The sequence below is a fragment of the Perna viridis genome, chromosome 9 (assembly GCF_037379345.1).
Source record: "Perna viridis isolate PV_CMFRI_1.1 ecotype Kerala chromosome 9, ASM3737934v1, whole genome shotgun sequence".
Taxonomy (NCBI): Eukaryota; Metazoa; Mollusca; class Bivalvia; order Mytilida; family Mytilidae; genus Perna; species Perna viridis.
Window position 1 is genome coordinate 10,792,240 of NC_142453.1, and position 27,283 is coordinate 10,819,522.

Below are 27,283 nucleotides of genomic sequence, written 5' to 3' on the forward strand. Positions count from 1 at the left end.
AAAGTAAAGATCAAGTCATCTCATATCAACTCAAGATTTGAGGGACTCCTTTTTGGCCTTGATTGATATTTAGTAATAAATTTGCATTTATTGAATTTATTTCTTGCAGTAATGTGTCTAGAAGCTTACAATGTGTTAAGCATTTTAACACAGTTATAAGTCAAATTCTCCATCCTATCATTAATATTTTACCATTTGTAAACAGGAAGTGAAGAGCAGTGATTTTGACTAAGTAAAACTGGTGTGAAAATTCAAATTATTAAAAGTCTCTAGTTTTTGAAAATCTTGTGCTAAGGATATCATTTTATGAAAATTGGTTTTGTTATACTTTAATTATACCGTAGGATAAATACTCTGTTAATAGAGCTTTTGAAGGTAAATATAAAATGCACATTAACTTTTGGTAGATTTTAAAATGTGGAAAAAAGGTGGAATAGAACAAAATTTGTAAATGTGTGTGAAGTTGGATCAGTAGTATGGATTGACTTTTAATTTATGCATATTAAACAAAGGGCAATTCTTAATAGTATTTAAAATGCAATGTATGATCATAATTTTATTCAACATCATGTGTTCTATGATATTTTGTTCATGCTACAATTCTCACAAGAATCAAAAACCTCCAGTGCTATCAGCACTTTGATTAGAGGAATATTATTCGTCTTTGGGGCTTGAGGAGAAGAATCATAAATGAATCAATTGAGTTATGGTTAAATACTTCATATTTTTGAAATCTTATTTTGAAACATGCAATTTTGAAAAGCTGTTATTCTTTTACTAACTAGAATCAACATTTCAGGATAAATAACACAATTTTTCATAAGGACATACTTATTATTAATTTAATGCCAGAAGTAACATGAAGCTAAGTATATACATGTATATTTGATTCTATTTGTCAGACTCATAGGGTATGTAAGTCTCGTTATGCGACTCAGTGGTTTCACAAGTGTGGGTCCTATAAATCTATTCAGACGCATGGAAATTTGTCATTTACAGAGCTTTTTAGTGCAGTATTAAAAACAGAACATCTATCTGTGTAAAAAAATCCCCTCCAAAAAGATAAGGATCTATTTCTACATGACAAATGTTGAAAAAAGAGAAAAATAGAAGGGAGATCATGGATGTAAACAGTAAAATGCAGATCAGTCTTCGAATTCTCTACATCAGGATTTCCGGTATGGAAAATTAAACTAGAATGATAGTACAAGACTTACAAACCCTGTACTCATATGTTTTAATGGAACAGCCTAAATATAATGTCAACACAAAAAAAGGGTGGAAAATACATGAAAAACAGTGTTTACCTTGCATTCAATTTACAATATAGTATTTTGTAAAAAAAAGTTAAATAAAGGTACATTTAGTATGATAATAAAATTACTGAACCTATAATCATGAATCTGGAAGAGAGATAGTTGATTGTATTTCAACTGGCAAAATCAAGGTCATACCTTTTAAAAACGAATAGCATCTTATGTTTGTTTAAGAAATAACACCTGTTGAAATGATATATTTTAAAGGGAGATAATCCATCATAGTTTTACATAATTAACATCAAGGGAGATGAAAATACAATGTATCTCACAGAATTTCTAATTGTTTCTTAATTAGCTGTCCGTGATCAAAATGGTTCACAAGTAATTTATGATTTTTTGTATGACTTCAGATCAAACTACATGAAAAAATGTACCTGGTAATGTTCTATCAATCAGATATCAATGTTCATTTTTGTTTTGTTTTGTTTTGATAGAATCAGCAAAAAATTACAATTGAGGCAAAGGAAAAAATGTGTGTTTAAGGTTACCGTACCTACCCTATTTTTTTCTGTCTACCCTAGCAAATTTTATTGGTATTTTTCTTGAAAGAAATGCCTCTTACTACCATTTTTAGCTCACCTGGCCAAAGTCTATGTGAGCTATTCCCGTCACTTGGCGTCCGTCGTCGTCGTTAACAATTATACAAAACTCTTCTCTTCTAAAACTACTTGACTGATTAGAACCAAACTTGGTATAAATGTTCCTTTGGGTATCCTGCATAGAACTGATGTGGGAGATGTTTGATTTGTTGAAAAACATGGCCACCATTACTAAAAATAGAACATAGGGGTCAGACAGTAGTTTTTCACATATATCTCCAAACCGTTAGGTTTAGCTCAATTCTGACAGGGTTAAAGTGTTCAGCATGATGAGATCTATCTCTGGTCAAATTTTAGTTTTAATCTGTTTAGCCATGTTGGAGTTACTGCCCTTTTTCAACGATTTTTGCTATTTTAATGTTATTTCTTTCAAAAATAATCTCCTCTGACACTGCTTGACCAATTGAAACCAAACTTGAAATGAATGTTCATTGGGTATCCTACATAGAACTGATGTGGGGATTTTTGATCCGTCGAAAAACATGGCCACTGTTACTAAAAATAGAACATAGAAGTCAGACAGCAGATTTTTGCATGTATCTTGAAAACCGTTAGGTTTAACTAAATTTTGACACAATTGAAAGTGTTCAGCATGATGAGATCTATTTCTTGTCAAATTTTGGTTTTAATCCGTTAAGCCATGTTGGAGTTATTGCCCTTTTTCAATGATTTTTGCTATTTTTAATGTTATTTCTTTTAAAACATCTTCTCCTCTAATACTACTTAACCAATTGAAACCAAACTGGGTATGAATGTTCCTTGGGGTATCCTGCATAGAACTGGTGCAGGGATTTTTTTATTCGTCGAAAAACATGGCCACCATTACTAAAAATAGAACATAGGAGTCAGACAGTACTTTTTCGCATATATCTCCAAACCCTTTAGGTTTAGGCAAGTTCTTTCACTAGCTGAAATGATCTGTGTTATTAAGACTACAAAAGTCCTTAGGAATAAAAGTTGTCAGATGACTCCTTGTAAGAGTTATTGTCCTTGAAAGGGGAAAAATGACTTTTTTTAAGTTTTTGGTCAATATCTTGAAAACTATGATAGATTAAAAAAAACTTTCAATTGTTGAAATGATCCTTATGATAAGCCTTACCAAAGACTTCTGAGTCAAAATTGTTGGACATCTTCTTGTTAAATTTATAGCCTTTGAAAGGCAAAATTCAACCAGGTGGGCGATTCAGGCTCTTGTTAGTTGAACACCCTCCCTTAGGTGTCTATATGAAACAGATTTAAAAAATAAAATGATTTTACCTACCTACCTACCCTATGTTTTCATCTAATGTAACCTTAAACAGACATTTTTGTCTTGGCCTTATGAGGAATTCATTCTTTGGTGTGTGTTTGGTATGATTTTGGAATCTAACATTAATTTGACAAAATTGAAATTGGAGAATTCACACTGAACAGTCCACTTTTATATTAGATTTCTGGTGTGGTGCCAAACTTCCCGAACTCTTACATGATCCAAATCCTGTTTTCCAAACAGAAGTTATGTCTATTAGGTCTGTATCTTTGAAAAAACGGGTTGACGCTGTTTCCCATACAGTGTGATGGGTTTGTGTGACGGCTGACTTGGTGCGATAGTAATGTATTACAGGATGAACTATACTGCCAATGTTACGATTTCTGACATCGTTGACAATTCTTGCCACTGGATCATTGCAGGGTTTTCCTTGTTTGTGCACTTTTGTGTTGAACTCTATATCACCAAATATTAAGTATGGAATGTCAGTTTCTATAAATTTAAATTTAAAGATAATTTTTATTTTGTTTCCAGTAATATGATTGGATGTACATGTTCCACTATTGGTTAATGTTTTAGCTGTTTTATCGATTGTGTAACATTCCTTCAAATCTAGCATATTGGAATTGCCAGTCTGTGAGATTGTGAATTTTGTTTTTGTAGCATCATCTAATTCTATTTTGAAAGTCTCTGATTTCTTTTCACGGACATCATATATTGTGATCAAACGAAGCCAGTTAGGGTTGGAGTCGTAATCGATATATGGGTGGTTGAAATATATACTCACATTATCAAAGTATCTTTCATCATCAAATTTCCCTTCAAATATTGTATGTGGAATGTTAAATTTTATTTTGCCATCTATGTCCCTTTCAAATTGTGTACAGAAGAATATTGTTGCTGATCCAACAAAAATGATTATCAATCCAAACATTATTAGTACCCTGTAGGCAACATGTCTACGGGCCCATGCTGTTTTCTTATTTGCTTTTGCCAAATTCTCTTTACTGCAGTACCGTACAAGAGAGACAATGATTCGAATACAAATACCAAGGATCATGACACTTGCCTTTACTAGCTGTAGGTAACTGATGGCTTCTTCACGGCAAAGAACAATTATAACGTTAAGAATAATTTGTGGAACATCTTCAATCCATATGGTTAAGGCAGAGGCTAAGTCTGAATCAACCCAAGGATTTTGACGGAAAACTTCCCACCACAAATTTGCAATTTCAAAAACAAATGTTACTGTTCCAAGAACAGAAAATGCAAGGAGACACCATATGATCACCTTTGATGGTGGCCCATATACAAGTCCCTCCTCTGTCATGAAGACATCTTTAAATAACCACCAATCACAGACAAGGTCTATGGCATCCAGACCAAAGACCAGCAGGAAGACACAGCATTTAAACCACATTTTATGCTTAATTTTTTTGACACATGGGCAGCATTTCTCCACTGCTTCTGTTTCTGCATTTTCTTCCACTTGTTTTAATTGTCCATTTGAGTTTGTTTTGCCCTCTTTGCTTTTGGTATTGACTTCGACATCTGGTAAAGCATCTGTATCAATGCCTACTTTGTTAGACATGGTGTTAGAGTCCTGGTGAAGTCTGAAATAATGAAAATATACTACTACCTTTATTACCTCTATCGGTGCAACTTCATGCTTGTAGTTTTTAGTTGAGTACTGGTTTCTGATTTAATTTTGTTTCTTTGTTCTTGTTATTTAATTTTTCATGTTCATTGCTGTGTTTGTGTCTGTTGTCCTTGTCTAGTCTTAATCCTTGGAATATCCTCTTTTGAACATCGTATAAATCTTGGTTGCCTTGGTTACTCTTGTACTGTTATTTACTTGTACAATGTACAAAAATTCTATTTTTTCTTTGTAGAAGGACATTTTTTTGGTCATGAATGGCTGTCTGTCCATCTGTTGGGTTTTTTCTATGCTCTCTACCTCTTATGTTGTTTTTTTTTGTATTGGTATGAAACCCTAGAGATGTAGTTACAATCCCTGGACCGATCTGGCCCCGTGCAGGTCCGGGTGTTAAAAGAATATGCCTGCAGCAGCACTAAGCTTGTCGTAAAAGGCGACTAAATAGTGCTCAGAACCCCAGCCGGGGGTAGGGCGCTCTGCCTACAGAGCAACTGGGATGTGTGCCCCAGGTGGTGAAATGGGGTACTCCTGGCGTGTTACATGCTGGGCTATAATACGGAAAACCTGACGGCAAACCATAGTGGTGCACCGTGTGGGGAAAGATGCCACGTTCCTCGCACGTTAAAGAACCCTACTGTGGTATTCTCCCGGAGTAAGAACCTTAGGGCTCCGCCACAGGTGGCTAAATTGCCCGACCCTACCCACCTCTCCCAATTTCCAGTGGCAATCAAAATTTGTCGACCCTATTGTCCTTGTGTCCCATCCCTTTTTCATTTCATCATCATTTCATGTTCATTTTATCATCAATTTCATGTTCATCGTCTGAATATAGCTGAAATATTGCTGCTCGGACGTTAAACCCCAACAAACAAACAAACATGGACCGATCTGTGCAACAGTTTTTTGGATCGATGACCGCAGACTGGTTGATCACTGACGGATTGACAACCGATGACCTGTAACCAATCTAATCACAGTTTTGTTATGTAAAATGACGGATGATCTGTTAAAAATAAAACAAGGGAATCTCTAAAATATATTGACAGCTCTGTGATCACTTGATGTGATCACCGGTTTAAAGGATTGGTTTGACTGATCGAAAACTGATCAGTGATCGATGACTGATCACAATTTTTGTTGCCCGGACTGATTCATTCAGTAGATTTTCATGAAATTAAATTTAGAGGTATTACTGAGATAAATGTTTGTAAATAACAAATATTGTTGGTTCCCCAAACCTCTTTGGGTCAGGTTTCAGGTGCTCGGTCATTTAAACATTTTACTATTTTCAAACAAATAATATGAAAATTTGACCAGATGGACCCTATCTGAGCACTAGGCTTAAATATATATTGCCTTATTAATCTTAAATTTAATTTCAGTTACTTAAAATAGAAATTAAAATAATGAAATAAACATACAGCTGGTTAAATTTCATTTTATCAATTGAAAATAAAAAAAAATAAAAATAAAAAATAAATAAATAATTTTTGTGCTTGCCAAAATAACTCTATGTTAGGAGAAACCAACAAAAAAATTTGTTTGGCTTATCTTTTGAAGGGTGAATAAAACAAAACTAGAACCTGTGTAAGTAATTTTTTGGAGCTAATGCTATTTGTATGCATTTTTGTTGCTCAATCTAAGTGTTTCAAATACAGAGTGTTTTAAATGGGATAAAATAAGAAAAGGTTGTTTTTGATCAGTATGTTAGGTTTTAGATATCTCATTTATTAGATAATATCAGATTTCTTGAAAAATGTACTAAGTTTTAAAATCCTATTGCAGGTAACCTACAAAATGTATTTAATCAGAGTTAAAATAAAGCTTGTCTACTTTCTTAATTAAAAAGAGCAAAATGTGTTGAATTTTGATGCATTTCCTTTTTATATTTGAAATTTTAATGTTACCAAAATTTAATTATAAGGCCTACTTAGAATTGAATAAACTACTCAGATGGTCGTAGGGTAGCATCCTGAAGTCGATCAAGGGAGGCCAAGAGGTTGTGTCTGGCCAAGTCACACCAATGATTTTAAAATAGTTACTGCTTCTCTGTTAAGCATGCAGTATTGAAGGGGATGAAGTGGTAACTGATTTGCCTAGTCAGAATAAAGTGTCTGAGTGGAATTGCATGCCTATCTGCAGGCTGTTGCATCTGTGATCTGGCTCAGCTTGTTTGGTTAGGGCAAAGCAGAGCATGTTCAATTGTTTAGTCTAGCATGGAATATTTGTTACAAGACATTAAAGCATAATTATCAATCAATCAATAAACTGGATAAAATTTTATGTTTGAAATAAAAAGAAGCTTTACCTTGGGTATAGAGGCATGATCCAATTTTTTCAACACTAGATATAAAGTATAGATATTTAAAGGTGGAGATTTTAACTGACATTTAATCAAAGTGTTCCGATAAGCGATGTTTGTTGTCATGCAGGACCCAATATTAGTATGCTGTGCCAGATTTGATTTAAATCAATAGAAAGAGAAACTTTGACTGACATGCAGACTGTAATTAGCCCCTCTCTATATAGATACATTTGTTTGAAATATTAAGGGTCAGATTAGGTGAAGGTTGCATATTTTATGCTGTAAATAGGACAAACTGGTATTTTGATGTACATTTTCATGTCTGTCCATCTGTGCATTCATTATAATGTCACCATTGAAGCTTGTGGTTAATTGTCGTCCATACACTTTTCATGTCCACACAGTAACTTGAGTTGAGATCTTTATGAAATTGTAACACAAGGTTTCATACCATAAAAGGAAGTTGCTCATGATTGTCTTAATTGTTTCCACACTTCTTGTCCAGAAAATAACTTAATTATACTTTTATAGATATTAATAAAATTGTACTATAAAGAGTCATGCCATAAAAGGAAGGATGGAATTGATTATGGGGTTGTGACTTATACCTAACCCCATTTTGTTAGTTTTTTTTTTATTTACTGTTTACTTTGTGACAATTACTTAGGCTTCCAATATATGAATTGATTTTAAATTTGGTGTGTAGCTTCATATAGATGGGGCATTGTTGTAAGCCATTTTGGTGCTGTTGAATATCAACTTTTTGCTTTGTAGAACTTAGCCTCACTTCACTATATGAATGATAGAGAAAATTTTCGGCACAAAAATCTTTGCTTCCAATGAACAGATTGATTTCAAATTCAGAATGTGGCTTCATATATGTGGGCTATATGTTGTTAGTGATTTTGGTTACTCTACAATGTCATCTTCCTGTACAAGTTGAGGTATGCTTAGGATGACAATTGGTGCATTAAACGTTTTGTTCTTGTTTTTATATGTATTATTTAATTCTGCAACTAAACCTGTAAAAAATTGTTTTTATTCTAACCAGATTGAACTTTCAGTAGCATGCTTATACTTAAAACAAAGAGGAAATTACAAGGAAACTTGTTTAAACTGAATTCTTTTTGGATATTGAAATTGGATTGGTTCAAACAGGTGTATGGTTTATAAAGGCTCAAAATATATTTAAAGTGATGTGAAGGGACTTCAAAAACTGTCTTTTTTAGACAGGGTTTCTGATCTGTTTAGACCAGTTTTACCATGTTGGAAAACCTGTGCAAGCGTAATCAAGGGAAGCAAGCTTCTAACGGTAATCAAAAGAAAATAATCCAGGGACAAAGACCAGACATGGAAAACAGACAAATACAACAAAGAACAAAGAGAAAAGTTAATGAATTCATGTTAAATGGTCTTCATTGAAGACCCATAGGTGGCCTCGAGCTGACTTGTTTCATCTCGGTTGTTTACTTTGACATATTCACCACATCCATTGTCCTTATATTTTTATGAAAATTCAAAAATTAGGCCCCAGTATGCCCATGACTTTATCAGTATATATTTTAGCAGCTGTGCACAGATTTCATACAGTATAATTTCTATAATAAATATATTTATTAACTTCTGTTTTGATGATACACTTATTCCTTGTTAAAAGGGGGGTCTAATATTTATTGTCTGCACTTTACCTAGTCAGGGAAGAAATGTTACTTTTCTACTAAAAGATGGCTTTCAAAACAAGTTTAACAGTATTTTGTCTAAAAAAAATTACTACATTTTTAGGCAAATTTTTCGGGGCAAATGCATTTCTAGCCAGTGATTAAATTGGTACAATGTACATGTAATAACAACCTAAAGTATTTTCACACTTTTTAAGACACTTACCCTTTTTTAACAGACTTTAATCATCTTAATCAATTTATCTTGGGAGTCCTGTATGTCTTTCGTAATTGGGTCACATACAGGCAATGATAGTGCCTTGGGAGATATCAATCAAAATATTATGTTGGACAGAAGAGAGGATTTAATTTTTCTTCTATTTGACAACTTGTAAACATTTCCAATAGATTTTTGAGTTGCCAAGATAAGTGGTTGATAACGGAGAACTTGGTAAGGTGCTTGTATTATTTATTTTTATATGGGTCGTGCAAGCACTATTGATGATATAAGTCCATAAGCTATCTTTATTTTTGTCTAAAGCATCGTTGGAAATGCCTTGGGACAATAAGCTCTTTTTCTTGCCCCTGTGTTAACTATTTACTTTTTTACTGGTACAATTTGGTTTTCTCAGCAAGCTTAAGTCTGTAACAGTCATTTGTAAATCAAATCATATTCAGGTCTATGTTTCAAACCACTTCTGACATTGGACCAACACATTAAACTCTATTTTTCCAATGTGCTTAGAACTAATTAAGTAGCAGTCTTTATAAAAATCAGACAGAAGGTGATTCATGCATGTCAAAAACCCACTGAAATCACTTTTATTTCTTGTTCAGAGACAGTTAGTGATCACATAACCCATCTTTAATTTGGTTGTTGCGCTTTTGGGAAAAAAATATATATAGATAATGCATGAAATTGGAACTTTGCAAGAGTTATCATTCTTGATTTTGTTAGATTTGGTTGATTATAGTAGGAGATGAATGTATGATTTTCTAAAAAAATACAGATCTGAATACAGAAAGGGCTATTGTTATGTAAAATGTATAGCATGTGTAGACTGAAAAAGCATTGTTTTTGGTGGATTTTTCTACTCCATGAATCACTTTACTATTGGCAGTTTCTGGATTTTATATGGACTGGTACTTTAGTCAATGGTACAACTTACCAGGTGATCAAAATAAAGAATTACTTCTCAAGACAGGCACTCTATCACAAAACAACTTAAGCAGTAATGGTAGAAGTGACCATAAAAATTAAGACCTGAAAAAAGACTTGTCATACAGTGTCCTTATATTTAAAGAAATTAAGTCCAGTTTTATTTTTTGTCTTTATGTACATTATGTGTAATATATACAGGTTCCAATATTCAATTTAAGGAGTTCTTCAAAATTATGCAATCAACTTTAGAATCCATTAAGATTTGATATATCTGTTTGAAAATCTTATTTGTTTTGTTATCTTTTTCTCAATGCAGTGGGTATTGAGTTTACTTTGACATAAATATGACACCAATGATGCCTAACTATGACATTGTGATCATTGGAACTTACAACCTCACATTTCATTGGACAAAAGTGATGGCAACTGTAAATTCAATACACTATTGAGGGCATTTCAGTCTGAAATATTTTCATTCACTTTCATATCTTGATTGATTGAAAATAGTTAAATTGTTGAACCAATTAGAACATTTATTGAAATAAGAAAAGAAACAAAGCACACAGTTCACCGTATAAAATCTAAATCAGATTTAGTATTTTAATTATTGTTCTTACAGATGGGGGAAATGGGTTGGGTATCTGATTTACATATTCACCATAGCAATTCTTGTTATGCTTATTTTCTTTTTCTTACAAATTTCATATTGATTCTTTTCAGGAAAAGTTTGTAATAATGATGATGGAAAATTGCTTTACATTTGCTTAAGACAAGTTACTTTGCCATAAAATGTTTATAGTGTAACAGAAAGCCTCAAGAAAATAAAGCTGAGAAAAAAATACCTGTAGTTATGCTTACATAAATTGCTGTGAAAAAAACTAGGGTTGGTAGATAACTATATTTTTATATGCCTGTCTAAGATGGGACGTATTATGGTATACTGTTGTCCTTCCATCGTCAACACCTCGGACAAAAACTCAAAAACACTTTCACATACTTTATGAAACTTTCATGAATTGTTCATATCTATTGACGTAAGCTCCGCTTTGATTTTTATCACAAAGGCCTTGTGAGCTATTGCCATCATTTTTCGTCCATCGTCATCGTCGTTAACAATTTTTCAAAACTCTTCTCCTCTAATACTACTTGACCAATTGGAACCAATCTTAGTATGACTGTTCCATGGGGTATCCTGCATAGAACTGATATGGGGATTTTTGATCAGTCGAAAAACATGGCCCCCGAACATAGGGGTCATACAGTAGTTTTTCGCATATATCTCCTAAACCGTTAGGTTTAGCCAAAGTTTGACAGGGTTGAAAGTGTTCAACATGATGAAATCTATCTGTGGTCAAATTTTCATTTTTATCTGTTAAGCCATGTTGGAGTTATTGCCCTTTTTAAACATTTATTTTTTGTTGTTTTTAATGTTGTCTCTTTCAAAAATCTTCTCCTCTGTCACTGCTTGACCAATTGGAAGCAAACTTAGTATGAATGTTTCTTGGTGTATCTTGCATAGAAATTATGTGGGGATTTTGATCCGTCAAAATACATAATCCCTGTTAATTAAAATAGAACATAGGGGTCATACAGTAGTTTTTCGCATATATCTCCAAAACCGTTGGGTTTAGCAAAATTATTTCGGTAACTGAAATGACCCTTATTATAAGGCCTTCAAAAGTCTTCAGCGATCAAAGTTGTCAGGTTACTCCTTGTAAGAGTTATTGCCCTTGAAAGATGAAAAATGGTTTTTTATACAGTTTTCAGCCAATATCTTGAAAGCTATAATAGATAGAAAGGAACTTTCTATCGCAGAAATTATCCTTATGAAAGTCCTACCAAAGTCTTCTTGAGTCAAAATTGTTGGACAACTCCTTGTTAAATTTACTGCTCTGAAAAACTTGAACCAGGTGAACGATTCAGGCTCTTGTTCATTTCTGTGTTATGAAATTTTGTCCTAAAAGAAAGATAGATTTTCATGTTTTCAGACAATAACTCAGAAACACTTTCACCTATTTTTATGAAACTTTGGTGAATTATTCATATTTATTGAAGTAAGCTCCTTTTTGATTTGTATAAATATCAAACTTTACGTTTTGTGTCATGAAGTTTTCCTCTTTAAAAGACAGCAGAAACGGCCAAGGAAATTTATTTGTTGAAAAATCATTGAATACAGACCATTTGTTATGATAGTGCCAAATTTTTTGAGCATTTATTATTTACTTTTTTTTTAGCTGGATCTGTAAAATGTACCACCAAACCTCTTTCAAAACTTTTAACTTCTATACTCACAACTGTCAAAGAGGGTCTACAGTCCTACCACAACACTTGTTACTCCCTTAGTGGTATTAATTCAATGTGGATCTTGAAAAATTCGAAAGATCTTTTGGAGACAATCAGTTCAAGACTATTATCTGAATATAATTGCATTAAAACCTATGATTTTTCAACACTGTATACTTCTATTCCCCATACTCAGTTAAAATCCCGACTTAAAAACATTATACATCGTTGTTTTTCCAAAAAAGATGGTACACCTAGATACAGATATATAGTTCTTGGTAGAGATTCCTCATACTTTGTAAGAAATAATTCCAAATCATCTTTCAAATATACAGAGGAAAATGTTTACAAAATGCTGGAATTTTTAATCGAGAACATATTTGTCCAATGTGGTTGACGTGTTTTTCAACAAACGGTCGGCATTCCAATGGGAACAAATTGTGCCCGTTTACTAGCTGACCTATTCCTTCACTCTTATGAGGCTGACTTTATAGCTGATCTGATCAGAAAGAAAGAATATTGTTTAGCTAGATCCTTCAATCTCAGTTTCCGCTATATAGATGATGTGTTATCTTTAAACAATCCTAATTTCGAGGATTTGATACATCGCATCTACCCAAAAGAACTTGGGATAAAGGATACTACAGACACTGTGAAGTCAGCCTCATATCTTGACCTACACTTAGAAATCGATGGTAAAGGAAAACTATTGACCAAACTTTACGACAAACGTGATGACTTTTCATTCAAAATCGTCAACTTTCCTTTCATCTGTGGCAACATCCCATCGGCTCCTGCGTATGGAGTGTTCATATCACAACTCATACGTTATGCCAGAGCTTGCCGAAACTACGCAGACTTTTTGTATCGCGCTAGAACTCTACAAATAGGCTTTATGGTCGTCATCATGAACTGGTGGATCATTATGGTGGATCCATCAGCACCATTAAAACTGATTTATTCAATGGGTCATAGTTTTCCTTTTCTCGTTTGTCTACCCCGGACTTGACTTTTTATGAGCAACTCGACGGGTGTTTCTAGAAACGCAGAGGACGCTTACCCTACCGGTGCACCTGGTCCATGCTCCCAGTTTTAAGTGGAGTCCGAGTTGCTCATTTACTTTTGTTACTTTGTATGTATGATTTTAGTTACTTTATGTTCTTTGTTGTGTATGTCTGTTTACCATGTCTGGTCTTTGTCCCTGGATTACATTCTTTTGATTACCACTATAACCTTGGTTCCCTTGATTACTCTTTTATGGGTGGGAGGGTATTTGACAGGGCTCACAGTATTTCTAGTTGATCATATAACTTCATTAAAAGCATAAGGACAAGTTAAAAGTGCAACGGGTGAATCATGCACTTAAAACGCATCTCTTTATTTGATAAATCTTTGACAGTTTTTTTTTTTTTTTTTTTTTTGGAGACCCCTTCTGACTTGAAATCTTGCCAAAGTACTTTAACCTCACTGCATTTTTTGTGCCTGTCCGAAGTTTGGAATTTCTGGTCTCTTTTTGTCTTGTTTCATTTTCACCTTTAATTTTATGTTACTTGAGTATATAGGAGCAAATAATGATGTTTTTGGGCCAGTTGCAGCCTGCTTTCTGGTGTGAATGTTTCCTTGTTGTTCACTGAAGATGCATCCAGGTCAGCTTGTTGTCTCTTTGACATATTCATCATACCTATTCTGGATTTTGCTCCACTAAGCAGGCAAACAAACTTAGTGTAGGCACACAAAAAATGAGTTGGTAGGGTTAGCAGAAATATAGGTATTCATTAATGTTCTAAAATATGTGTATTTATATATATGTATTTATGTTTATTTATGTATATTTAGTTCACAATGTTGTCAAATTTTGCAAAAATCTATAACAAACAAATTGAAAATAATGTCTCAGAGACTTTGTATCATTCTCAACAGAATTTTCAGTTATTATATTGAATCTCTGGTTGTTTCTAAGATTAATCAGTTTTTGACCTTTAAACAAGAAGCTTCTATAGGTACCAAGGAAGACAACTCTACATTCAATGATTTTCAAGTCCTTATATGTAATGGGAAAAAAATCTGTAGACCAATAGGAGAGTTAGCTGTTAAAGAAACTTTGAAGCAATTCATATTCTTTAAAAGCACCAGAGTTTTGGGGAAATGACTACAAAGTTAATTATATTCCTGAATACTACATTTTTTTAAAATGAGAATTTCTATTTTAACATATATTGTTTGGTTTTCAAGACTATTACTGTGTTGTGTTTGAGAAAAAAACCTAAATATTTAAAATAAATGATGATTATAGATGTGGTTAAAATATGGTCTTTTTTAAAGTGGTGTGTTTATTTTATTGTTTTGGCATGTTCCTTACTGCAAATTTTAGCTTAACAACTAATAGACTTACTGGTATACCCCCTCCAAAGGAGAATAGGGTATACTGTTTTATCCTTGTCTGTATTAACTTGTTTTTGTGTGTCTAATAATTTTTTCTGTCACTGTTTTCTCAGCAACTACTAATCACAGTGGCTTGAAATTTTAACACTTTCTACCAGTGCACCTGGTCCATTCTCCCAGTTTTTAGTGGAGTCGGATGTGATCATTTGCTTTTGTTATTTTGTATGTATGATTTTAATAACTTTATGTTCTTTGTTGTGTATGTCTGTTTTTCATGTCTGGTCTTTGTCCCTGAATTGCATTCTTTTGATTACCACTATAACTTTGGTTCCCTTGATTATTCTTCCTGTAGATATATATGGTGGGATCCATTTTTAGGAAAAATTCACATATAACTTTCTGTTTACCGAGGACTTTGTCTATTACCTTATATTGTGATTGAAAGTAGTGGCATCACTATCAAGCTATCGCTCACAGATTTTTTATTGATATTTTTTTATGCTGAAAAGGTGACTTTGCCTATTGAGAAAAAAATTTTGAGCTGTAACCACATTTATGTGTAACAATTTCTACAGCTCCTGAATTTTGAAGATTCTGTCAAGTGACACATATTTGTGTGTATTAATTTTGGCTCCATTTTGCATTAAGGTTTCCATTGTATGAAACTGCAAAAGGGTTTTGATTGACTTTGGTTTATTTTAAAGCTAAATTTTATATAAAGTGAACAAACCCTTTCGTGAATCAAAACCTTTCCCCCTAAATACACAGGACCATTTTTATTTAAGTAAAGCATTTTATTATTTTTAGGGCTTTATTTTATATAAACTGACATAGCCCTTTGTGGAAGATAAAAGACATCCTCTACATGCACATGGCCATTTTAAAAACATTTTAGAATATGTTATTGGCACATTTTGGAAGGCAATAGCAATAAATGTTGAAAGAACAAATAATTTAGTGGGGTAATCTCTAACATAAGAAATATAAACCATTTTCCCTAACATCTTGTTTTCTCCAGTGAGAGTTGTTTTCCGGTGAATGATTGTAATAGTTAATAAAGTCTAAAGAAGGCTTTTAGTGACCATCTTTGTTCAATTGAGGAAGAAAAATAAAACTATATGTTATTGATTTTTGTTATGAATTTTACCATTTTGAGACATTTAGAAAGTATTTTCAATCAGTTAGAATTTTAATATTTGATAATATGTTGTTGTCTGGCATCTGTAGATAATATTTGGTTTCTGGACAATATCTTGAATAATTTTTGGATTTCAACAAAATTTTACCGCAGTGTGACATGTTATTTCTAAAATAGTGAGGGGACAAAAAAGGATTCTGTTAGATGCATTTTTCTGGTTTCTGGACAATGACTTGAGTGAAAGTGTATGGATCTCAATGTGTCATACTACAGTAGAAAGGTAGGGAATGAATTTGGAGGTGAGGGCTTGAACTGTCTATGATTTAGTGGCCAAAAAGTTGAACAATGCAAGCTTTTTTCTAGTTTTCAGACAATATCTTAAGTGAAAGTGTATGAATCTCAATGAAAATATACCCCATTGTATTCGTAACCTCATAGTATGGTTCATATCTTTAATTTGGAGGAAGAAAATTTCAAATCTTAGAAGTGAATTTCTTATGATCTGAGATATGTCATTTGTCACAGGTCAATAGGTCAACCTTGTTTTTTTATTTCCGGTCCAATTTTTTCACGAATATGGCAAAGTGATATGCAAACATCATTCTGAATGGTATAACATTCAACGGTTATGTATGCTGGTTCCTTTATAAGAATCATAAATTTTTTACAAAAAGTTGATTTAAGACTCTCTTGGACTGGTACTTTTAAATTAAATCAAGTTGCAATCTCTTTTAAGGGTAAAGTATTTTTTTTTTATTTTTTTTGAGAAATTTCTGAAAAAATAAGTTTTACAGGTGAAAAAATACCTATTAATCAAGATAAGCACTTCTAGTCTGCAGTGGATTGTGTTCCATGCTACATGAGAATTGTTGTTACAGGAGAAAGTGCGGTAAGGACCCTTTTTTGACCTCTTTATTTGTGCATTTTTAAAAATTTGATTAAAGCTGATTTTTTTTTAGGTTGTTGTAGTATATTAAATTGGACACAAACACCAAGTAAAAGCTGTTTTTGACAATATTTATTACAGAAATAACAGTATGCATTAATGTAACTTTTACGAAAACCTTAAACTTTTGAAACATGTATTTCTGCAATTTTTAAGTTAGTTTTTGAGTGGAACAGAAGTGGCCACATATTTGTTCACTCAAGATATTTTCACTAGAGTTGTAATTGACAACTATTCACAAAATATGTTAAGCATGAGAATGAATAGGTATGCGGCCATTGTTAAAGGGTGAAAAAAAAATCACAAAAACTGGTGTTTTCCAGCATTTTTAATAGATTCTTCCAATTTCAGCCAAGTTTTAATGGCATATATAACTGTATTTGTTCACATGATAACCATAAACCGATTAAATCAACTACAGAATGCATTAAAGAGTTGGAGAAACATCATTAAATTGTCTTCAGATAGACTTCGAATTTGTGGCCAAATTTTGCCCTCACCGGACCAACACCTTTAAGTTTCAACTTTGATGATCCTCTTTGATCATGCTCAAAATGATTTTTTTAAAATTTTACAAGATTCTGGATTTCCCAGATATACCTGTATTTCTTCATTATTTAACTGGAGAACTGGTACAAAAAAATTTATAAATTGTTATAAATTAAATTAAGTTTGTTAAATCTTTAACAAATCATACATTCAAGTGATTTTGCAGTTAAAGGTTTATGGATTTCCTTGATTGAGTACATGAGTACCGAGTAACTTTAAGTTTATGAGTTGAAACATTTAACTTTGATAGAAGTGTCCCAGTGTGGAGCATCACTGCCTGAGCTTTCACAACTTAAAAATCCAGTTTTCCATGCAGACTTGATGGGAATAAGATTTTCTAATGTATAGAATTTGAACAAAGTTTTGAACACTTTGCCATTGGGTAAAAGTAAATGGTATCTATCTTCAGTGTCTTCCACTGTCTTAAAGTATTTCAAATCCAGCTTGCTATTATTAATGCTTGGATCATTGTAGCATTCACCATTTAATGTGTATCTCGTGTTATACTTGACATCTCCCATTATCAGGTGAGTGGATTGTGATTCAAAATTGAAATAAATGACTGTCTCTGCAGTGGCCTCATTTGTACCAAATAGATTTTGGCAGACAGTGGTGTTTGATACAAACCACCCATTTGTTTCATTATAGCACTCTGTTCTGAGAGTCTGTTTCGTTGCTGGGCCATAATCTTGGCTCAAAGATGTTGTTATCTGAATTTTCATGTTTCCACTCTTTGAGTATCTGATTTTTTGAGCTGGTCGTGGACTCTTCTCCAAGCCTGTAAGGCTCATTAATTTGATCCATTGATCTCTCTGAAAAACTTGATCTAAACCATTGCGCAAGTCGTTACTGTTGAGGAATATTCCAACGTGAGGATAATATTTAGATGTGTCCCTCTGATTAAGAATGAACTCTTTTGGCTTCTGGAGTGTGATTTCACTACCATCTCGGACAATGTGTGAGAAGACGAAAACAAGAGATGATCCAATCAAAGATAGAATTAAGCCAAACAGAAGGAACCCAGAACAACACTTAAATGATTGCTTGCTGTGGTATTCTCCCCTTCTCTTCCGTAAACAGAACCTGATGATGGCTATAAAAAGCCGACCTAAACATCCAACTATGACAATTGATGCCTTTGATATTTGAAATATGCTAACTCCTTCCTCACGACATGCTGCTATGATGACACTTATTGCAATTTGTGGAATTTCCTCAAACCACACAACTACTGTAGATAAGTAATCTACATCAATCCATCCTTCTTCATCAGGTTGAAATATCTCACGTCCAAAATTTAGAATTTCTACGAAAAATGTTATAACTCCCACACAAGAAAATGCCAATAGAACATAAAGGAGCTTCTTCTCAATAGGTCCAAAGACAAGGCCTTTTTCTTGTAGACGCATATCATTAAAAAACAACCAATCACTGAGCAGGTCGGCAAAGTCTACAATGAATATGATTAAGAAGACAAAAACTTGAACACAAAGGTTCCGCTTCAATGTTGACATGCAGCCCATCTTCGTCCGTATGATCTGAAACAGCAAAGAAAATGATTTAATTTTGGCTGCATCAGCTGATTTAGTTTTCCATGCCAAAGCTCATGTCTTTTGATGTGCACCTTTTAGATAACGGATTTGACAGAGATGAAGGTCCAACATGTTATCAGTCTTCTTTGGTTTTGTTTGTGTGCATCTCAAACATTCCAACCTTAAAAAGGAAGGTTCATTCTGTTTCATATTAATTAAATTTTCCTTACAGTGACCCCTCCCTTAATCAGAAATCCACTGTAACTGAAGGAATTATGATGCTCAGGGTCACAATGTAATATATGGACTGGTTGGTTGCCTCCAATAATGCCAAACTCTACAAATACAATACATGTATATTGCCGAAAAATATCAAATTTATTTGACGAGCATTAGAAATAGTCATATCAGGAGGGTTACTGAGCTGACTAGTGAGTACATATTAATATATTGATGACAATGTTCATGTATTGTTTTTTTATCCTGCAACCACATTTTGTAAATAAAACATGCAAATTTGTCCAAAATAGTTGACTTTTTTTCAGCAATCTTTTGAGTGTGGTGGTCAGCGAGGGCACTTTCAAATTTGTTACCTGTTTCCTGTTTTTGACGTTACTCATAAATGAAAAGTGAACCAGGAGAGGATGTTATGCAGTAGAGTATTCAACATCTTTTATTTCTATAGTAGAAAGCTTAGCTGTAGGCTAATTTTCATTTCTACTTAACCTGCAGTATCATAAACTATTTCATCCGTTATATTTTTCAAATATAGCTTACACTGAAGTACTCGTGGAAGAAGAGAGATTGATAAATCATTTTTTCAAATTATCCATATAATATTTTGGGTACACAGATATATATAGATAAACATACAAATGAAAATCTGTAATGTTTAATCTTTTCTATTTATTCCTTTCAGATTTTTATTCTTCTTTTTTTTCAAATAGCAAAATCACTTTAATATCCATCCATGTTAGAATCAGGCAATCAGTGAAACATGGTATGAAAAAAAAAACCATCATTTTGATAGTGTAATTTGACTATTTGTACCATCAGAATTGAGGGAAACAAACAAGGTTTTCCATATCATGCTGGACCACTAAATTTCATTGAAAAGCACTGAAAATGAACATTTCAAGGGTAAATAACTTTGTCAAAAACCTCATTTTTCTAACATTCTATTGAAAAATTTCTGAGCATAGACTGTGATGCAGAGATCAAATGATGGTCTTTTCAAATATAGAAAGTATTTTTTTCAAAAAGAGTATCTTTGAGTGATATCACATTATCAGATCGGTGGGGTTTTGATATGCATGTTTCTGATTTTTCCCATTTTGCCTGATTCTTACAAACATTTATACTTAATGATTTCATTCATTCTAATTTCTTCAAATGGTGACAATTAGGTAACATACATTTCTATCTTTGTTTCTGTTATAATGTTTATTTGTGCATCCAAATAATGCTTTTGATGTTCCTCTCTCTGTAAAAACAAAAGCTCTTTAAAAACTTTCAAGTTGAATAGGAAACACAGACTTGTGTGCTATGGATTTTATCATATGTATCACTTCCTTTTATATTTATAGAAGATTTGTATCCATTGTCCTGTGGATGCTACTTAGTAGGAGAAGTGACCCAACAATGACATGTATTATTATTTTGGTCAACCATAGAGTACATGTAAATGTTTTGTATCCGTGGCTATAAAACAGCAAGACATATTTAATGGTCGCTTATCTATTATAATTTTAAGTTTGTTAGACAATATGTGTGTTTAAGGTGAGAACAAATTTTATAATAATAGTGGAATTCAAATTAAAAATTATATTGAAGCACTCAGAAGTGTAGACTGATGTTTCATTAATGAACCAGCAACTTAAGGCATATTGGTATACCATTGCCTGCCTTCCTTCAGTCCCATAGGTGTTTGCACATTCACTTAAAATGCTTGGTCAACTGATAAACATCAGAATTTTTGTGTTGATTTTGATCCAAAGAAGCATAGTGAATTTCAAATACAGTTAAACTTGCCTAAAGAAAATCCTGAATAATCCGAAAACTTGCCTAAATCAGACACTTGTAAATATCTGTTCATATCAGTTTATATGTAATTTGAACCTTGGAAAACTGAACACTTGTCTAAACCAGACTAAACGTTACTATTGAAATCAGTGATATTTTGTATCATATTCAATTTCACCAAATCCATTTCATGTTCATCACCGAATATAGCTGAAATATTGCTGCTCAGGCTTTAAACCCCAACAATCAATCAATCAATTTCACCAGAGCCTATCAAGCTTTCATATTAAACAGAATTGAGTCCAAGTTACTTTGATGCTTACATGAGAATGATATAAAATGCTGAATAAAATAGGTCCAATGATTTGTAAGAGTTGTGTTCCTTACTCTAGGTCTATCTCAGGGATTCAGGTGTAGAAAGGTTGGGCTGTATAACACTTACAGAAATATTTTCATCTGTATGTGTTCTTCATGTATGTGCATATGTTTTTGAAGGTTTGATCAGAAAACCTACTATACAGTTTAGCAGTTCAGTGAGAAGTTGTTAATGTATTGTGTTGCCTTATTTGTCAGTAGGCAAATCTTTCATGAAGGGGAGGGGGAAGAAAATTTGCATCTAGGATAGCTCTACTTAAAGTGTTTTGGCTGAAAAATTATGTCTATATGGAGTGCAGGTGCATCAATTTATCTAGTCTGACTTTTGCATTGGTGGGGGGGGTCCTTTTCTTCTTGTCAGTTAGTTGTCATTAAGATAGCATTGCTGTTGTCAATATTTGTGTACCATCTGTTATCAGTGTATTCATTATTTTTACATTCAAGGAAGTAGACCTAAGGTAAGGGGCATAACTCTTGAAATCAGTGATGTGTTTGTATCATAATCAATTTCACCAAAATCTTTCAAGCTTTCATTTGAAAAAGAATTAAATAAATCCAAGTTACTTTGATGCTTACATGATATTGAAAAAAAAAAACCCTGAATACACGTTTCAATGATTATTAAGAGTTTTGTCCCTTACCCTAGTTCTACCTGGGACTAATTATCATATTCGGTTATGCACTCTAGACAGGTAGCTAACCTGTAATTCTAATTTGACATGGTTCAAAGCTTTTTAGACCAAAGCTAAGATTAACATATGACCGAAGTCATAAAAGTACAACAGTCTTATTTCCTACATCATAGGTAAGTTTCATCTACTTTTACTAATGTCACAACAGTATTGTGGTCCATTCCATAACGATCACCATTTCGTACATTATCTTCTTAAAAAATATAAAGAAACCTGCAGTCCTATAAGAATTGAAATAAATCATGGAAACTTCATTGTTTTACCATGGGCTGCCCATGTATGTTGATATTTTTACCACTTGCTATCAATTGGGTGAAATAACACAACATAAGTGGCAAGTTTGTGGTAAATCTGTCAAAAATGGAGTTTCAATGGTTTATTTCTTAATTATTCTGAAAACTTGAATATGAAGTCTTACTTGACATTGATACAAATGAAGGCTCTCTGTTTTTGGTCGTTTAAATTATAAGATATAGTCAAATTATCCTACCTTCTGTGTATGTCAAAAACTTGGCTTTAATGACATAAAATAGATATCCTGTAAAAAGGAAAGTATAACATTAAATGTTAATTAACTAACAGTATTATTGTTGTTAACAATGACAGGAATTTATAAATAGCAACAGGTACTTTAATTTTACAAAACATCAGTTGATTGTTCATTGTATTGTACAATACCTAATTTGGTATTATTACATATATACATGTATGTACAATGGCAGATACAGAGAACCATCTAAGTGGGGGCACCAAAGGGCCCCCAAAACAAATCCATGGTAAGCACATTTTAATGCATGGATTTACACCCAAAAATACGCTATTTTCATTTTTGCAAATTGATAAGAGGGCCAGCCTCCTGGATACACCTAATGTATGATGCATGGATGTAAATATAAAGAACATCATGTTATATGAAATTTAAATATTGACCAAGACATTTTTTTTATTTTTGTTGTTTTCTTTTTGTGGGGTAGTGGGATGGTTTGTTTGTTCATCCTAACATTGTGAATTCTATTTTCAATAAGGAATTATTCTGGTTAAAAAATCAGTTTAATATGTGATCTTATTAGGTGACATTTTATTGTAAGTATGTAAATTTTAACATTATCAAATTAAATTTTTTTTCCCCCTTTTTTTGATGGGGGGTGCCAGTTCATCCAAACACTAGCCCTTTGTCTTCAATAAGGATATTTTATGGTTCCTTTTTATCACTGAAAAAACTTCTAAAAAATAAAATCGTTGTTAGAGGAATTACAAAGGGACCTTTAGGCTACTTTTTACCTAAAAGTAATGAAAAGCCTCTTACCTTGGATGTTATAAATCACATGTTATCTAGCAGGAAACTCACTAGATTATTTATTCTGGATAAAATCTAATAAAAACCATCTCTCCCTAGCTATCTATTTAAAACCAGATTGCAGGAATGTGTGAACACTGTTGATTAACTGTTTAATATGTTTCCAAGCAATCAATAATATATACAAGGTGGAATAATTACTATCTGTCTATAAATTTTAGATTATTTTTGATGATTTTTTCATAGTATGTAAACTTTTGTACGTTATGCAACATTGCAACTGTTTAGTGAGGTAATTCAGATATTTGGCAAGTTTTGAATGTTGGTTGGTTAATGATGAGAAATTCTTTTTGATCTGCTTTTGTTGATCACAAATTGTAATGGAAAATTTTGGGATAAATCCAGATTATGAGCTAATTGGTTCATTGTGGTACTTTTCATTTAGAAAATACATCTGTGTAATAAATTGAGTGAGGGAGGGACGGACGCTTGATTAAAATTTTGAATTTTTTGCCTTTATTTTATTTTTATTTTTATTCCATTCTGAAAATTAGCTGTAAAAATTACTTGTAAATATTTAGAACTCAACAATTGTGTCCAGTTAATTGTCCTTGTCCAATACCTTGTGAAAATAGTGTTTGGTGTTTTATACTGACATTGTCTATCCTAATTACTCAACCATTTCACTTAAGCATTTTACAAATTTCATAGATTTTTTATCCATCATTTTTTTCCCTGTTTACAATTTTGTATTGATTTCAGTCATGTTATAAGATGATGCCCTTTTAACATAATGTTTTCCAATTTAAAAACTAAATATTGAAGTTGACTAAAACATGTTCTAATACCTCTACATTAGGTTTAAAAAAGCAGTACATTTCAAATAGAAAAATCAAAAGAAAACTTGAAGATTTACCTTATTTTGGTATGGACATCATTATATATGATCTCGTAAATATTCCATACAAGATAATCATTCTTCTAAAAGTTAATGATGACAAATTATTACTCAGGGGGGAAATTGGGGAAAATAATTATCCAGTAATTAGTCATTGTATTTCATGCAAGTATTTTTTTTCCTAATGAATAGGTAAATTTTAAAACATATTAGATATAACAGTAAAAGGGAGACCAGGGGGCATTAATTGGCAAATTAATTCATGAGTAACCCTCCTGAGGGCCTCTTGTTTGTGTTCATATCATATGATTGACATGTCCACTAATGATGTATATTTCTGTTCTAATAGTCATAAAACATGATAATTTATTTCCTTTTTTGTGTAATATGGTCTACCCTCCCCCTATATTATTGACCAATTCAGTGATTAGGACATTCCTATTTCTGTAAACAAAATAAGCTCTATACAGTTGCTTTGGAAATTTTTCAGAAAATATTAATTGATCTGGTTTTTTATGCCCCCACCACAAACTGTCGGGGGGGGGGGGGGGGGCATATTAATTTACATCTGTCTGTCTATCCTTCATGATTACACATGATCGTTGCTTGTACAGCTATCTCCTCATACAGTTTTTGAACTACATCTAAAATATTTTACAGGATATTTCTACTTATAATGAAGGTGTGCGGGGCCAAAGGATTTTGATTTTTGTGAAATTTTACGGAAATTGGTGATAGTTACACTTTGTCATTTTACTCAGAAATATATGGATCTTGGCCTGTCGGCCTATCTCCTCATACAGTTTTTTAACTACGTCTAAAATATTTTACAGGATATTTCTACACATGATGAAAGTGTGCAGGGTCAAAGGATTTGATTTTCATGAAATATTACAGATATTGGTGAAAGTTAAACTTACTTATTGTCATCAGAAACAGGGCTATACGGCTTGTATGGCTATCTCTTTCTGTAGTTTTTGAACTATATCTAAATATTTTTTGCAGGATGTTTCTTCACATAATGATGGTGTGCAAGGTCATAGGATCTTGATTTTCATGAAATATTATGGAACTGGGTGATAGTTAAACTATGTTATTTTTGTCAGAAATATATCCCAAGTAACAAAGTTAGGGATTTGTTATGGGGGGTATTAACATTTTTTATGTGTCCATTAATACGTCCATCGCTCCTCTTTTTCTCATCACATTTAGCCTTGACACTACCAAACAGAATTTCATGTCACTATTTGGCCAGGATACAATATGTAGATATGCATATATTTAGGAATTCCTGATCCCCTAATTGATCCTCAGACCATGAGTAACATAAGTCTCGGAAGGATTTCTGAATCTGCAAACCATGTCTTCATACAAAAATAAACATGTTCCTAATTTGGCAAATCTAGCGAGTGGGGGCATCATTAGTGTCTTACAGACACATTTGATTTACTTAAAAAAAAATCACTACTAACAAATGAGGAGGGGGCTCCTGTGATAAACAGGGCTTCTAGTTTGTGTCTACAATATTACTTTATAGCCAAAACTTCTGTAAAAGAAACATGGAAATGTTTCAAAGTAAAATAGCAATATGACTTGAGTCATTGAGAGTGAAAATGTCAGCCCAAGGCCGCCCATTGGTCTTTAATGAATGACCAGGAATTCCTCAGTGTAGAAGGGTTTCTTTTTATTTAATTTTAATTTTGTGAATTTTCTGCTGTATCTTGGCCAAAAATATTTAACAAAACGAAAACAAACCTCTTCTTTCTTGCATGATAAATTTAGTCTTACCCCCACCCAACCCCCAAAACATCTGCCAATCTGTCTGAACTATAGCCAACACCTCCTTTTCTAAAATTCCATTAGCTGCACTTGTGTCTGGTTTATTTTAGGTTTGGTTGTTACAGCTTTTACTGTATCTATACAAGGGTGAAATGGCGGGGGTCAACTAGCCAGTGGCCATAAAACTTGATGTGGGCTACTAGAATTTCTACTGTGATTTTAAAGAACTTTATATATTGGCCACCAGAAATTTAAGCTGTGAGCTACCAAGCCAAAAGTTAAGGTTAAAACTCTGTACTGACATGCCAGTGAATATTATGTACTAGTATACATTTTTTCATTTCAGTTGAGGAATTAAAGAAACGGGCACAGGAGAGATATGATACAGTTAAGGTATACAACTTAAACATTTTTGTCCTGATCCATGTTTATTTCTGCACCTAAGGCACACTAGGTTATCTCCCTTTGAACATTTTATAAACAGTTTAGGGGTACAACTGTATATAGGAATCATCCTGTTTTTTTTCCCTCTGAACACATTTTATATTTGTGCAACTGCTCCAAGGATTTTTATGAAAACATTATGGGAAGGTTAGGCATCACATGTAGATGTGCATGAAGGAATATAGTGACTGTCAGAGGACTTTAAGGGAGATAAGTCAACTTATGTTTTACATGTTAAAACCTCATCAGCCCAACTCCTCTAAAATTGTTCTCAAGATTTTGATAAAATTTTATGCAAAGGTTGGCATCATATGAAGATGTGCATGAAGGAATGTAATTACTGTCAGAGGACTTAAAAAGAAAGAATATCCATTTGAGGTTTTTTCATGTTAAACATTGTCATCACAACTCCTGCACTAAAGGGATTTTGATGAAATTTTATAGAAAGGTTGGGTAATTTGCATAAAAAATACAGTAACTGTCAGAGGACTCCAAATGGAGGTAATAAAACTGAAGGACCTTTATAAGGGCAACTGCTCCAGAGAACTTTATGAAATTTCTATAGGAAGGTTGGATACAATATGTAGAAGTGCATGACGGAATATAGCTTCTGTGGAAGGACTCCTAATGGGAGATAATTAACTTCCAGGTTGTATTTTTAAGTCATATTTGAAGTGAGGATTATTCTCTTTGTGAGCTGCTTGCAGTATCTCTAGTTCTTTTAGGGATCATTACCAGAGAGAATGGTATCTGGTTCTGATGACTTCACCTTATACCTGTGGAATCCAGAGGATGATAAGAAACCAGTCTGTAGAATGACAGGGCACCAGCAGCTTATAAATGACGTCAGATTTTCTCCTGACACACGACTGATTGCCAGCGCATCTTTTGATAAATCTGTGAAAATATGGGATGGAAAGACTGGGAAGTGAGTTGACATACAGACATTTTTATCTGTAGATTTTATTTAGACTTAGTTAGACATATTTATTGAAAC

At 33.0% G+C, this 27,283-nt stretch overlaps 3 protein-coding genes across 9 annotated transcripts in view; 1 reads left to right on the plus strand and 2 right to left on the minus strand.

Annotated features, from left to right (window-relative positions):
• LOC148606667 (notchless protein homolog 1-like) overlaps window positions 1–27,283 on the plus strand; it is a 46,360-nt gene that overhangs the window by 10,775 nt on the left and 8,302 nt on the right. For both annotated transcript variants that reach the window (XM_088544156.1, XM_088544157.1), the window contains 2 exons: window positions 26,189–26,235; window positions 27,012–27,214. In XM_088544156.1, the coding sequence (XP_088400282.1) occupies window positions 26,189–26,235; window positions 27,012–27,214 (250 nt within the window). The remainder of the gene's footprint in view (window positions 1–26,188; window positions 26,236–27,011; window positions 27,215–27,283) is intronic.
• Window positions 544–9,134, minus strand: LOC148606668 (uncharacterized). 3 transcript variants are annotated; one of them, XM_088544155.1, is made up of 3 exons: window positions 7,133–7,230; window positions 3,955–4,780; window positions 3,500–3,659 (listed from the first exon to the last, which is right to left on the minus strand). In XM_088544155.1, the coding sequence occupies exons 1-3, from the start codon at window positions 7,147–7,149 to the stop codon at window positions 3,639–3,641; spliced, it is 864 nt and encodes a 287-aa protein (XP_088400281.1). In that variant the 5' UTR covers window positions 7,150–7,230; the 3' UTR covers window positions 3,500–3,638. The 3 variants fall into 3 exon arrangements, with proteins under 3 accessions (XP_088400280.1, XP_088400279.1, XP_088400281.1); XM_088544154.1 differs by lacking the exon at window positions 7,133–7,230 and adding an exon at window positions 9,014–9,134 and having other exon boundaries at window positions 544–4,780; XM_088544153.1 differs by having other exon boundaries at window positions 544–4,780.
• Window positions 16,756–24,171, minus strand: LOC148606669 (uncharacterized). Of its 4 annotated transcripts, none has more exons than XM_088544159.1 (4): window positions 24,082–24,171; window positions 22,359–22,406; window positions 20,195–20,262; window positions 16,756–18,785 (listed from the first exon to the last, which is right to left on the minus strand). In XM_088544159.1, exon 4 carries the CDS (start codon window positions 18,768–18,770, stop codon window positions 17,469–17,471), a length of 1,302 nt encoding a protein of 433 aa, XP_088400285.1. In that variant the 5' UTR covers window positions 18,771–18,785; window positions 20,195–20,262; window positions 22,359–22,406; window positions 24,082–24,171; the 3' UTR covers window positions 16,756–17,468. The 4 variants fall into 4 exon arrangements, with proteins under 4 accessions (XP_088400285.1, XP_088400284.1, XP_088400287.1 ...); XM_088544158.1 differs by lacking the exon at window positions 24,082–24,171 and adding an exon at window positions 23,175–23,436; XM_088544161.1 differs by lacking the exon at window positions 20,195–20,262 and having other exon boundaries at window positions 24,082–24,165.